General features: G+C 32.3%; 2 protein-coding genes and 1 non-coding gene across 4 annotated transcripts; 2 read left to right on the forward strand and 1 right to left on the reverse strand.

Annotated features, from left to right (window-relative positions):
- The first annotated feature begins 1594 nt into the window (after nt 1–1594).
- On the forward strand, nt 1595–6176 carry LOC103488505 (U-box domain-containing protein 51). Of its 2 annotated transcripts, none has more exons than XM_008447289.3 (9): nt 1595–2188; nt 2302–2384; nt 2756–2877; nt 2963–3175; nt 3276–3582; nt 3686–3787; nt 4000–4428; nt 4623–5396; nt 5583–6176. In XM_008447289.3, exons 1-9 carry the CDS (start codon nt 2164–2166, stop codon nt 5616–5618), a joined length of 2091 nt encoding a protein of 696 aa, XP_008445511.1. In that variant the 5' UTR covers nt 1595–2163; the 3' UTR covers nt 5619–6176. The 2 variants fall into 2 exon arrangements, with proteins under 2 accessions (XP_008445511.1, XP_008445509.1); XM_008447287.3 differs by having other exon boundaries at nt 1595–2184.
- Nucleotides 6177–7909: 1733 nt separating this feature from the next.
- On the forward strand, nt 7910–8937 carry LOC103488504 (classical arabinogalactan protein 9-like). The gene has a single exon (XM_008447286.3). The coding sequence runs from the start codon at nt 8142–8144 to the stop codon at nt 8703–8705; it is 564 nt and encodes a 187-aa protein (XP_008445508.2). The 5' UTR covers nt 7910–8141; the 3' UTR covers nt 8706–8937.
- Nucleotides 8938–9858: 921 nt separating this feature from the next.
- Nucleotides 9859–10003, reverse strand: MIR156H (microRNA MIR156h). The gene has a single exon (NR_120774.1). It is a non-coding gene; the product is annotated as a microRNA MIR156h (primary transcript).
- Between the last annotated feature and the right edge of the window lie 4266 nt (nt 10004–14269).

Below are 14269 nucleotides of genomic sequence, written 5' to 3' on the forward strand. Positions count from 1 at the left end.
AAATAGAATGGGGAGGAAGACAATTTCCAACAACTTTTTGTAATCATATACTTGTGTGCTAAAAGTACTATACTTCCACTTGAAGAGCTAAACAAGAGACCCCGTCGAGATTAATGTAGAAATCGTAAAATTTTACGATTCATTGCTTACCAAAACCCTACCTAGTTGGTCTACGAAGACGTAGAAGTGGAGCTATCACAATTTGAATAAACACTTTTGTTTGAAACACAACTCGTTCTTTACTATGTACCCAATATTTGCAACCACCCTATTTCGGCAACGATTTTTTTTAATCCAATTTTACTCCAAATTTTGATTCAATTCTAACCACCTTTTTTTCCCCAAAGGAAGACATTTAATATAGTTGAATTTTGGAAGTCGAATAATATTATGCATCTAAACTTTGGAGATTCAATTAGTTAGAAGGTTGGACTTTAGAAAACGCATCGATTTACTTTGTTCTTTAAATTTCATTAGAAAAATATGGTGTGAAGTTCATGTTGTTTCAATCCAACTCCAATATTATCATCAACTTTGAGAATCTAATATCTTTTATAAAGAATACCTTTCAAGATTGTCAATGTATCAATTTTCACACGCACGGGTAGACTTCTTTAAACGCTAGATTAACAAAATGGATGATTAAAAATTGTTGTATGAAAATCTTCAAATGTAATATTAACTTATAGTTCAATTTGATTTACGTATGAACGTCTAGGACACATAAAATATAACACATATTTCAATGTTTTAATTGATACCGGTTTAAATTTTAGAGTATAAATTAATATTTTACCAATGTTAATTTGTAACAGATCTGTGTGTGTTTTGAAATGCATAATGAATAATCATCCCAAGAAATTACAAGTACCAAATTAAATAACAAGCATGTCTAGTTGTGTTCAATAAACTATACTAAATACATTTTAAACATGAAAATTATCTTAAATACCAAAACTATTGAAAATATTTAAAAAATATATTTTAAATTCCATATCTATCACCTATAAATACCACTAGACTTCTTATAAATTTCTATCGGTGTTTATTAATATATGCTAAAGTTCATCAATGATAAATAATAAATTTTACTATATTTTGGTTCTTTTTTATTTTTGAAAAAACCCGCTTCTAAATATAAAGTTTATCTAGAGTTCCAATTGTTTATGTTTAATGTAATCAATAGATGAAAGGTTGTCATCTCGATCTTACGAAAATATCAACTAGTATATTTTGTAAGTTAAAATGTATATTATTTAATATTAATAAAAATAACAACACGAATCACCACTGAATTAGGTTCTCGTTACAATGACATTTTTAAACTAGCTTGTTCAATCCTAATAAATTTTATTGTATTATAATTACATTTCTAAGGTTTTGATGGAATCGATTTTAATACAAGTAAAACAAAATATGGTTGGAGAATTTTGTAGCATCTTTATGCGTAACAAAATCAACTAAAATATTTAATATACATATAAGTGTTAGGATTGATAGAATTTAAAATTTGTATATATTTTGTTTCCCAAATGCTTCAAGTCACTGAAAATAATTTTTTTTATAGATTTATTAATTGATGAGAAAATGTTTGAATCCGTGGAAGAGAGGGAAAATTCATCGTAACGATCGCATTTTCATTCCCCAACAAGAAGAAGATGAAGAGAACAATCAAAATCCATTGTAATCCACATCGCAGGCTGTCACCAATTACAGCGAAGAGTTCCCAAAATTTAGGGGGAAGTTCAGAAAGATGACGACGATCTTAATCTACACGGCAATGGCTACAAACCCATTTCTTCATTTGGTCATGGCCTGGTTAAATTTAGTTAAATCAAACCAATGGCGGAGAATCGCCATTTTTCAAATGTCTGTTATGTTTGTTATCATCTCCATACCCTTACCTTACCTTCATGACTCTCCTCCATCCTCCTCACTGCTCTCTTCAATCGGAAAATCTAATCTTGGCCTAATTTCAAGCGGCTCTGGCACCTTCATCCTGAACCTCCTTGCAAAAAATGTCTCCCTCCTCTTATCCACTAGAAGATGGGATTCCCTTGAACACCACGGCGGTCGCCATTGATAAGGATAAAAATAGCCATCACGCCGTACGATGGGCTATTGATCATTTGGTCATTAGCAATCCACTTATCATTCTCATTCATGTTAGGCATAAAGCTAATCGTAGGTACCCTCTATCTGTTTTTTTTTTTTTAATCATTATCACATACATTGTTTCCTTTCTTGGTCTAGTTTCTGATTGCTTTTGTTTTACTTTTGCTTTGTGGGTCTTTTTCTTAGAGGGTGCGAGCGATTCTGAAAATGGCGAAACTGATGCCCAGCAGCTATTTGTTCCTTACCGTGGATATTGTGCTCGTAAAGGGGTACTTCCCTTTATTCGATTATACGTTGCAAATTGCTTGCTTTTTATTATGCACTCTAGTTGTTTATGCATAGGCCTGACTGAAATTTAGATTGTTGTTGGAAGTGTTTTAGGAAATTTGTATTTGAATGATTGAATCATGGTCCTAGATGATTGTGAGTGCCACAAAGGGAAGCATGAACTTCAGTATTGTTTGTGAATGACGACATAAGTGAAGGATGAGAATTATGAGTTTCGAGTTCTATATAAAAAAATTAGGAGTTGCTGGGGTTGGACTGTTTAGATGTTAATTGAGGAGAAAAAGTTCCTTAACTTGTTGAGTTATGTTGAGAAATTAAAACTTACATCAGGATGTTTGCTTATGAAATTCAGGTTCAGCTGAAGGAGGTTGTTCTTGACGATCCTGATATTTCCAAAGCGCTTGTTGACTACGTTCATAAGAATTGCATCAACAGTTTTGTAGTTGGAGCTTCAACAAGAAGTGCTTTAGCAAGGTCTCTCTTTTCGTCTTCTCTCTTTCTCTCTCTCACACACATCCGTGTCGAGTAACTTAAGCTTCTAATGAGTCTGGTGTTTCAGGAAATTTAAAGCCCCCGATGTGCCAACCAGCATAATAAAAACTGCCCCAGAATTTTGTTCTGTTTATGTAATATCAAAAGCGAAGATAATATCTGCCAGGGCAGCTCTTCGGCCAGTGGCTAATACCGCCATGCCACCAAGACAACCATCGCCGCTTGGAGTTCAGTCAAATGGTCAACCAGACAGCAGCAGCGAACCAGAAAATGGAGCCAAGTAATGCAGTTTTGAGAACTAACTTCCTACTCGGTTTAGCTTCTGTTTTGATAGAGTGAGATAGTTTTTAAATCTTTTGCTTTATTATTTGGTAATCCAGAATGCAAGTAGCAAAGGAAGGATGGAAAAGTGCTGGTACAGAGAGAATGCTCGCTGAAAGGAATGGAGGTGGAAAACCAGCAAAAGCATTGACCCGCGAGAGGCCAAAAACTTCTCCGACTAATATATCATTGGAAAACATAGAGGTTCCAAATCGAGGGTCTAGGTCTTCATTTAGTCGTGATTCGATATCTGATGACAATATGATGACTGCACAAATGGCTTTTGGTTCAATGGATGCGACTGCTCAAAGTTTAGATTTCAGTGCTAGCTCAAATTTGTCAATGGACTCTGCTTCACAATCTACTGTACGTGTGCATTGGTCATTGGCGTTCGAAATTTCTATACTTGTGATAGTTATGTAGTTGCACTTGCATTGATTTAACATCTCTGCCGACTTATTTGCTACAGCGGGAACTAGAGGCTGAGATGAAAAGATTGAAGTTGGAATTAAAGCAAACCATGGATATGTATAGCTCAGCCTGCAAAGAGGCAATCTCAGCCAAGAACAAGGTAACTCTAAGAACATTCTATTCTATTCATCACGGTTACTAAATGAGTCTTTAGATTGAGTTCTCAACTTTGGATGGTTTATATCCAACTAAATACTTTTCTAGTAAAGTACAGTGCTTCGATTAAGTAAATCTCAAAGGAAATTTTTTAGTTATTGCTTAGCTGCGAATAAATAAGAAAAGAAATCGTAAAACTTCTGTTTTGAAATTCAGGCAAGAGAACTAAGTCAGTGGAAGCAGGATGAGGCACGTAAGTTTGAGGAAGTCAGGCTAGCCGAAGAGGCTGCTCTTGCTATTGCCGAGATGGAGAAAGCCAAGTGCAAAGCTGCCATTGAAGCAGCAGAGGCAGCACAAAAGCTAGCCGAAAGAGAAGCCCAGAGAAGAAAACAGGCAGAAATGAAGGCCAGACGAGAGGCAGAAGAGAAAAAACGAGCATTGAATGCTCTAGCTCAGAACGACGTCCGATATAGAAAATACACTATAGAGGAGATTGAGGAATCTACTGAAAAGTTCTCTGAAAAATTGAAGATAGGAGAAGGTGGATACGGTCCCGTTTATGGTGGCAAACTTGATCATACGGCTGTTGCGATTAAAGTTTTAAGACCTGACGCTGCTCAAGGACGGAAGCAATTCCAACAAGAGGTACTGCTATATTGTTGTACCACTGTGCCTAAAATGATGTGATTTACACCAAGAGAAGAATTACATAGCTGAAACTTTAAACTAAAAAATAAACAAGAATTTGAGCAAGTGATAAGATCAAAGAGGTAATTTATGTAGTAAACTCCTGCTGTTTGTTCATGGATTCATACAAAGTTTCCTTGGTTGTTTTGCAGGTGGAGGTTCTCTGTTGTATTAGACATCCAAACATGGTACTTCTTCTTGGAGCATGCCCTGAGTATGGTTGCTTGGTATATGAGTACATGCATAATGGAAGCTTAGAAGACAGACTTTTCCGGAGAGGGAATAGCCCTCCGTTATCCTGGAGACGACGATTCAAAATAGCTGCTGAAATTGCAACCGCACTCCTCTTTCTTCACCAAGCAAAGCCAGAGCCGCTTGTGCACAGAGACCTTAAACCAGCTAACATTCTCCTGGACCGCAATTTTGTGAGCAAAATTAGTGATGTTGGCCTGGCCCGGTTAGTCCCACCTTCTGTAGCTGATCAAGTCACACAGTATCATCTGACTTCAGCAGCTGGCACATTTTGTTACATTGATCCTGAGTACCAACAAACAGGGAAGTTGACGACAAAATCAGATATTTACTCGTTTGGAATAATGTTGCTTCAAATTATTACTGCCAAGCCTCCAATGGGTCTGGCTCACCATGTGCAAAGGGCTATTGAGAAAGATAGGTTTGATGAGATGCTTGATCCTACAATTTCAGATTGTCCATTGGAGGAGGCCACAAATTTTGCAAAGTTGGCATTGAAGTGTGCTGAATTGAGGAAGAGAGACAGGCCTGATCTTGGAACGGTTATAGTTCCAGAGCTCAATAGGTTAAGAGATATTGGGAGGAGTTCTGACAAACGTGAAAGCCGGAATCACTATTCACGCTCTTCTGCATCTGCATCAAGTTCCAGTTCGAAGCCGCAGTCATCAAATGAGGTCCACAACTTCAAGTGAAATCTTTTTTTAATTTTACAAAGTTAGAGAATCAAAATTGATTTAGCTTTTTTTCTAATCATAATTATTTAGTAATCAAACTTCAACTATATTATTTTACAAGTCAAAGATACAATGTTTTAGACTTGTTATTTCCAATGTTGCTCAGCGTTTTTATTCTTAAACCAGGATACCAGAGTTATTTATACCGACGAAGGAAGTTAGAGACCTGTGTATGACAATTGTGACGGTATACAAAGGACCGGCGAACCCATAAGAGGAAAGTTGCTTGATTTAATGACTGCTTACAGAAGGACTGTGGTAATAGAACATGAAGGTAATGGAGTTCTTCATTTGAACGTGGAAAAGGCTGAAGGATCAATAATGTGAAATAAAGAAATTGTCTCTTCAAGATCTTGCCAATACTAGGAAGATGTACGATCCTTCATACATGTATATCTGAAGATTTTGATTGATCTTTGCTACCAGGGAGGGAGTTCATAGCTGTTCTTATCAACAGCCAAGACTCATTACCTCGGGAGTAAGGCAACTAACTCCATAAGTTATATTGGATTACATGATTCCAAAAAGGAAAAAAAAACCATTGTAAATTCAGAACAGCTTTTCTTTATTCTCAAGTCATGCAGATCGAAATAGTCTCTTTGCTTGTATTCATCGCATGTTGTCGTGGTATTATCAGCTGGAATGTAACACAAATTTATAGCTTATACTAAATCAATGACTCCTTTGAAATTTAATGCATCTGCTACAGTTCACTCAATATTATAGGTACCTGGTTTGTGGATCTCCTTCTGTGCAGGGTTGATTTATAGCTTAAGTTGACTGATTCTATAAAGAATTTTTTTGAATATGGGTGTCAAGGATTTTGAGTTCAGACCACATGAATTGGGTCTTAGCTTTGAAGTCATTTTGTTTGCTAACTCTTAGGTACTTAAGCACTTTGGAGAACCACACCCTAAAAGTGGTAGCCCATACTATCTTGGTTCCTAATAATACCTCATTCTTTGGAAGCAAATGTCCCAGCCGCTACTCTAAACAGTACCTCACTTGCATCCGATCATAACCTTCCACTGGTTTAACAACCTGTTTATGATAACATTGTTAGGTACTTAAGCTTTGGAGAACCTCACCCTAAACGCTACCTATTGAGGTGAAACTTAGAAGAGCCAAGCCACTCAGTACCACCTTGGTTAGCCCATTCTAACCAATGTGGAACAAAGGTAGCCGTACTTCTTTGGTTCCTAACACTAACTAACATTGAATTTAAGAAGTTTTACTGTATGGAGTTGTTTGTAATTGTAAAGCATTGCTTCTTGTTAGGGGCAACCTTTGTGAAATATGTCCATATTGAAACAGGGAATCTCCAGGAAGGAATTGAGGAGCCCAGATTGAGAAGAAAAGTATAAAGCAAGGATTTAAGTGCAGGAATTATACAAGGAGATGGGAATCCTCATAAAGGTTGATTATGTTTTCAGAAAGGTATAAGGAAATGGAGTTGTGTGAGAAAGAAGCTTTCCTTGAGATTATTGTTCGTGTTTTCTTGAAGCATCCAGTTCAAGCGTCTAGCTTTTACATAAACTCTATTGCCATCATAAAGAAAATTGGAATAAAGATGGTAAATCTTTCTTTTTAATAAATAAATTTGATTTTCACATTTTAAAGAGAAACACAAAGTACTTCTTTGAAAATACAGTTTAGCCTTGACTGTTTTACTCTTTTATTTTTATAAAATTCAGTTTAACTTTGAAAAAAATGGTGAAATTAGTTTTTTTTTCTTTTTTCAATTGATGTATTTTGAAAAGATATGTGACTAAATAGAAGGACTACTATGTTTTTCTTTTCCTTTTTTATTTTTTAAAAAACTACTTTTTATATGCAGTATAGATGTCTTCTTAGATTTGAATGTTGAAACATTTTGTTTCTTTAAGTTTGACTCTTAGATTTGTTTTAAAAGTTGAGTTTCTTTTCTCCCTAATTTTCTTCGTACAGTTTAAAAACAAAACATTGAATTCTTAGTCATGTTTTAAAAACAAAAATAAAAGTCGACCATAAGCACATCGGCTTAATTTTAGAAAACAGAAAACTAAAAATTAATACTCCATTTAACCATTCGTGTTTGGATTTTGAAATTTCTTCGTAACTTCTAAATTAATTTAAAATTAATTATTTTAAAAAATACTATTCTCTATGGTTAATCCAAACATATTTTTAATAACTATCTAAATAAGCATTTACATGACTTAATTCAAGAATGTTTTGTTGTTTAACATTCTCTTTATTTGAAGGCAAATTTAAACATTTCTATATAATAATATTTAGCTTATTATCGAAATAAAATAGTTCCTTCGTCTTACAATAATAACTTACCATTCAAATCAATAAAAATCTTGTTTCGATTGAATTTCAAAAACTATATTTTTCAGTAGAAATAGTTTAAAATTAAATACGCATTCGTTATCAAATAGTTTATTTTTTTCGATGACTTATATTTTAAATTTAATCATCGAACCTGTATTCCAAACACATTTATGGAATCCGATTAAGGAAGATTAATGGAATCCGAGTACAAGTGTATAAGAAGGCAAACAAAAAAAAAATTGAAGTGTAAAAGTGCAATGAAGGCAAATTCATAACCAACCCCCTTTGTTCTAACTCTTCTTCTCCACTTCAATTCCCTCCTCTTCTTATTCATTACGAAGCTTCCTCTTTTCCACAGCCTATTCATCCATGGAACATTTCTCCAAAACCCTCCATTTCTCTTCCATTCTCATTCTTCTTATCCTCCCCCTCGCTGGGGCGGCGCCCGAGGACGGCCGTGTCGTCCAGGTCGTTCCTCCGGTTAGCCTACTTTGTATCAGCGAATGTTCAACTTGTCCCACCATTTGCGCTCCACCACCGCCACCGCCCACTGTGCTCAAGTCACCTCCGCCGGTGCCTCACGTGCCACCACTGGCTTACTTTCCACTCAATTCACCCCCACCTCGACCAACCTCATCTCCACCCCCGCCGTCGCCTTCACCTCCGCCACCTCCGGCTACGGCGACGGCGGTTTCTTCTCATTCCCCGCCACCACCCGCATTCAGATATTACTTCAACTTGCCACCACCACCGCCAGTGCTGATTCCGGTACCTGTGCCGCCGTCGGCGACTGCTGCACCTCGTGGAAATACGAATAGTAATGCTTATAATTACTACTTTTATGCTCCGGCATCATCGTCTGCTCCTCCGTCTCTTCCGACGGCGTTTTTTTGGGGTTTGTTTCTCTTCCACTTGATCTTGTGTTCATGGTGAAAGGTTTGTATATTAATTTTCATGGAGGTATGGGGTGAAGAAAACTTTGATTGGGACTCTCTTAATTAATTGGCTTAATTGTAACTAAGGGTTTATTGTTTTGGTTAGTCGAATTTTGGGAATTATTATTTTTTAAAGTTTGGATTTTTTTTTTCTTTTTGATTTGAAATTAAAGCATAGTGATTTTCAAGTGCCTAATGGGTTATGTAAATCTATAAACATTTGTGTTTTTTATTTGAATTGTGTACTGATCTCATATTTAGTATTCTCTTCATCCTTTTAAGTTCTATGATTGTTTATTTTTAGCTAAATTACAATGGAATGAATTCAAAACTTTTAAAAAAGTAATTATTTAATTAGATTTAAAATTGGAAGTTTATGTCTACTGCTATAAAACTTTTCCAAAATAGCCGTTTTATATATATATATATATATATATATATATGTTGTTTAATCAATGGGTTTGTACCTTAGAAAATGAAACACGAGACACGAGAGATTAGATGTAGTTTCCCTACGAAACACAATCACTCTAAAAGAGAGAGATTATATTATTCGAGTATTGTTTAGTCTCGTATGATAAATATGTTTTGAAGCACTCGACAAGTTGATGAAGAAGTCGTATACAAAAATGTAGAAGAACCCAACAACTATATGAAATGAAATGTCATCATATATATATATATATATATATATGACATGATATGATAATGTTAACACCCACTCCCAACTAGTAGCTAAGTGAAATAAAGTCATGTTTAAAATTGATTTATAAAAATAACGTTGCTTACGATGATTAGTTGTATGCTAATTTACAATACTTTAAAGGGTTGTTTTTACACGTATTTTGAAAAAACAATATTGACCCTCCACACGATTGCCTTAAATCTTCTTAATTACTTAGTTCTTCTTTTTTGACCTTGAGATTTGGATTTAACTTTGTTTGTTTTCCCTTCTAATTTGAATTTTCTTTTACCTATCTTCATGATTTAGCCACCCATTAGCAAAGTATCTTTAATTAAATTTACCTATGCAAAAAAAAAAAAAAAAAGAGTAAGTAATTAGAAGAAGAGTGAAAATAAAGGATTATAACGTTAACCACATAAATTTAGGTAAAGAGAGAGAGAGAGAGATCAAATGGGTTAATAATTAGGTTAGAGGGGTGACAGAGAGATAGAGAGCACACAAAGCTTCAAGCATTAATATATCATTTATGGAGAATTAATCAACACAACATTATATTTTGCATATGCAAGAAAACAACTATGTGTGCTCCCTCTCTTCTGTCACCCCCTAATTCTTTTTTCTTTTTTGTTATTTTCTCTCGTGTTAAAAATAGACAGTGAAAACAACGACTGAATGTATGATTCTATTTTATACCGTTCACGAAAAATGAAAAATTATTATGTGGTAAACTTTTTTAATTGAGAAAATTGAATTGTTGTTTTCTTTACCATGTAGGAAAATGGGGCGTATATGACTAAGTGTAGTTTAGATAATGATAATTTTGATAGATATCACATACATAACGTATTCTTTGTAAAAAGAATTAAAAGTTCAAGAGAAAAAAGGTTTAGATTTATTTATTTTTTAATAACAACCAAAAGTTGGACAAAGAAAAAATTGTTTTGTTTAAGTGCATTTCGAGTTTATACATATATATATAAAGAAGAAGAAAAAAGTTACAAATGAAATCCGAAAGGACCTTCGATTAATAATTTAAATATATAGGTAATTTTAGAAAATTAAAAAAAAAAATCAAAACCAAAGTTTTAAAAACCGAAGATCGAAAATAAATTATTGTCAAATAAAACAAAAATGACGAACTCTACGGAACGACCGTTCCTCTCGACGCACACTTTTTTTTTTTTCTTTTCTGACTTAATGGTTGCATTTTCTTCTCTTCAATCTCACTCTTGTTTTTGTGTTTAAGAATGATTTGTATGAAATGGAAGTATAAAAGGGGTTTATATAGACTCGGAATTTACAAATGTGGAAGCAATAAAGAGAGACATCACTTGCATCACGTATGGAATCAAATTAAAGAGAAAAAGTAAATTAAAGTATCCAAACTTTTATGTATATATATATTTTTTTTCAGTTATCCCTTTCTTGATCTTAATTAATTCCCTCGTATTCTCCATGTTTGGATTATTCTCTCCGATTAAGAGTAAATATAGTGTTAGTTTTACAAAAATAATTTGCAAAAATTGGGTAGATTTGAAACTATTTGTAAAAACGAAGCCAAGAGTTTGTCATATTCGTTTCGGAATCTCCATTAATTTTATTTAAAATTTTTACCTTTTAAAATTTTGACTTAGTCGAATTAAGGCATGGTTGATAGAAAATCTGAAAACATAAATTTAAAAACAAGGAATTTAATTAAAATTACTTAATCGTATTTTATGTTTCCAGATATGGGTTTGGAACGACAGATTTAGATTTTGAATTATAATTTTAAAAAATAATTTTTTATTGTATTTCATAATATATATATATATGTTTTATAAATCATAAAATTGGTCTTATTTATAAACTAAGATTTAGTTGACAATAAAATATTATTAATTTACTTATGAATAAAATTTATATTTTAAAAATTGATTATGGTACAAATTTAGTCTATATGTTGATAAAATGTTAGAATTTAATCTATAACTTAGACAAAAAAAATCTGATATATGATTAAGTTTTCATGGTTTGAAAGTTTTCATAAACAGTGGCTACAAGCGACACTGTTTTCTATAATTTTAACATACTAATTTTTTTACCTCAAACTTTTACCCCTAAATCAAATAATTAAAGAACAAAACTAAACAGCTGAAGAACTTCCCTTCTTCTTTGGATGCAAACTTTTGAAACAAAATTGTGAAAATTCATTAATTCTATCTTTATTTTCTAGGTAGAAAAAAAAATGGGTGGATTAAGAGTTGAGCATTTCTGTATTTTGGTTCGTTCTTTTTAATTAAAATGATTTTGATTCATCTTGAGGTACCAAAATTGGAAACTCTAAGAAAATAGGCAAAATCTAAAGAGAATTTTGGAACAATAAATCTCCAAACTTTTGAAAAACTATATATTCTTTGAAGGCCAAAAGTACTTCAAAGATTAGATAATGCTTTCAAACTCAAAAAGAACTCTAATTTTGAGAACAAGTTGCAAAGTTCTCGAGAAAATCGAGATTAAGAGCACAGTATGAAACAAATATAGTTGAAAATCGTAAGAATCAAATGGAAAATATTTCATATTATATTACACCCAAAATTTTATTGTTTTATTTGTTTCAACAAATGGTTAAATCACAATAAAACAAAATGTCAGTGCTGTAATTGGACTCTTAGAACACTTTTAAAGTTGGATAAGTTCATTTTTTCTTAAAAAGCCCATTCAAATGCAAAAACAATCTTCAAAGTTGATCAGACATTCCCAAATTATATATTCTGAATTTCGTTTTCCACCATCTCTTCGATGGAGATAAGGGAAGTGGTAGGAATTTTCCCATCTTTTCAAAACGAATAAACCGCAAATTCCTTAAAACAAAGACGTGGATTAACGCAAACGGATGAACAAAAATAAATTTGCTTTTTCTTTAAACAGGAAAAAAAATATGTTTATTTAAACTCTTTTGTTTAAAATTGTTTAAAATACACTAAGAAGTTTTAGTGATAAAACGACTTGTTTTTTAAATTAAACCTTTGAAATTTGATTAACCAAGAAGGAAGAATTCAATCGGGATGTAAACGGGTTAGGTTGTAAGACATTCTCAACCCAATCCATATTTTCGGGTTGATTGGGTTGGCAACTAAAATAAATCTAATTTTTCCAACCCAACCTAACCATGATTAGGGTGATTTTGTTTCTAAATTTTAATCTTCGTAAAGTTCAAAATTGTTCATTTTCTAAAAAAAGTTAGAAATTGTTGTACATTTAAGTTTTTAAACACCCATTAGTTTCAAAGATACATATAAAATATAAATATAAGTAAGTAAATAAAATATTATTATTATTATGTATATATATATATATATATATATTATTAATTTGGGTTGGCTGACCTGAATTTTTCAACTCCATATTTTAAACTAACCCAACCTAAGTCTTCTGAGATGGATTAGGTAGTGTGGATTGTCGGATTATTCTTCCACCGTTACAAATATATTCTTAATTTTATAAATTATTTAATTATTTGTTAGAGAATTTAATATTAAAAGTAATACGTTTTAATTAGTTTATTTATATATTATATATAAAAATTGTCAAAAATAAAAAATTTGACAAAATATTTATCCTTCATATCCAAATTTTTTCTTTTGGTTTTTCTTCAATAGATCGTAAATAGTTTGTTCAATTTTTTTTTTTTTTAAAAATCTCAATGTGTAGTTATCTCATCAAGAGTTTATTGGACTCGTTTTACTCCTTGTAAATTAAGTTTGTTATCTTATTATTGTAATGTTGATAAATGTTAGAACAAAATTGATAAACTATTTACACTTTATAGAGAACAAAACCACAAAGACAAAAATTTTTATACTTGATTTCTATGAAGCGTAGATATTTTGTCAAGCACCTGAATTCCTTTTTTTTTTCTTTCTAATTTTTGGTTTTTTTTTTTCCTTCTATGAAATTGGATAAGAATTCGAAGCATATTTTTAAAAAACATATACGAAAAGAGAGGTTTTAAAAACAAAAATGAAATAGCGATGGAAATTTCCTACATTAGGGTAGTAAGAAAAAATCTAATACTATTTCACATCAACTTTTTTTTTAAATTAGGAAGACTTATCAAAATACATTGACATATAATCCGTAAATAGTTATAAAAACAAATTTATAGTGTGAACAAAGAGAGTCCTGTATAATGAGATTTCGAGTTGATGTAGATAATGTTTACACCGTATTGTTTGCATGGTTCGAATGTACTTATTCCTGACTATACGAGATTATATAAACCACGTTTTAATTGTTATCTTATATATGCAATACAGGTGTGGCGCTCATTTGCAAATTCATCCTTATCCCATGGAAGGTTCCTATGGGATTACAAGGTATCCATCTTTAAATTTGTAGACTTTCCCTTATTAGGGAGTGAAGGGGTAATGATAAGAAATGATAACATTGTAGAATTCCATTCCAAGCAAAATAGGATTCTTTCTTTTTGATTTATTTAATTATATGAAACTAGATTGAACTTTTTGAGGGAATTAGTACCCAAAAATTGATTTGATAGGAAAGAGGAAAGTGGAAAGTGGCAAAGAGCATATGTACATATATATGCTCAAACATGATATGCATATCAAATATCATCCTCTTTTTCTTTTCTTTTTGCTTCTTATCTTTTCTATTTCTTTTATTTTGAGGGATGTGCAATGTACCTATTTTGTAACATTGTCTTTTACTTTGTACTCGTTGAAAAGAAAAGAAAATTTATCTTTTTTAACTTTCCATTCGTTATAGTGGCAAATTTAGTATATGTCCGGTGGTTCGAGCCCCCTCAACTTTATGGTTTTTATACGATATATTATAAACGAAACTATTAAATTTTTAATATTTGTAGTTAACTTAAT

The sequence above is a fragment of the Cucumis melo genome, chromosome 3 (assembly GCF_025177605.1).
Source record: "Cucumis melo cultivar AY chromosome 3, USDA_Cmelo_AY_1.0, whole genome shotgun sequence".
Taxonomy (NCBI): domain Eukaryota; kingdom Viridiplantae; phylum Streptophyta; class Magnoliopsida; order Cucurbitales; family Cucurbitaceae; genus Cucumis; species Cucumis melo.

Bases quoted from the DNA above. Each gene is read 5' to 3' on its own strand.
- LOC103488505 (XM_008447287.3), top strand. From the start codon at position 2,019: ATGTCTCCCTCCTCTTATCCACTAGAAGATGGGATTCCCTTGAACACC. The intron at 2,185-2,301 runs GTAGGTACCCTC...TCTTTTTCTTAG, and splicing joins TGTTAGGCATAAAGCTAATC to AGGGTGCGAGCGATTCTGAA. The intron at 4,429-4,622 runs GTACTGCTATAT...GTTGTTTTGCAG, and splicing joins GGAAGCAATTCCAACAAGAG to GTGGAGGTTCTCTGTTGTAT.
- LOC103488504 (XM_008447286.3), top strand. From the start codon at position 8,142: ATGGAACATTTCTCCAAAACCCTCCATTTCTCTTCCATTCTCATTCTT.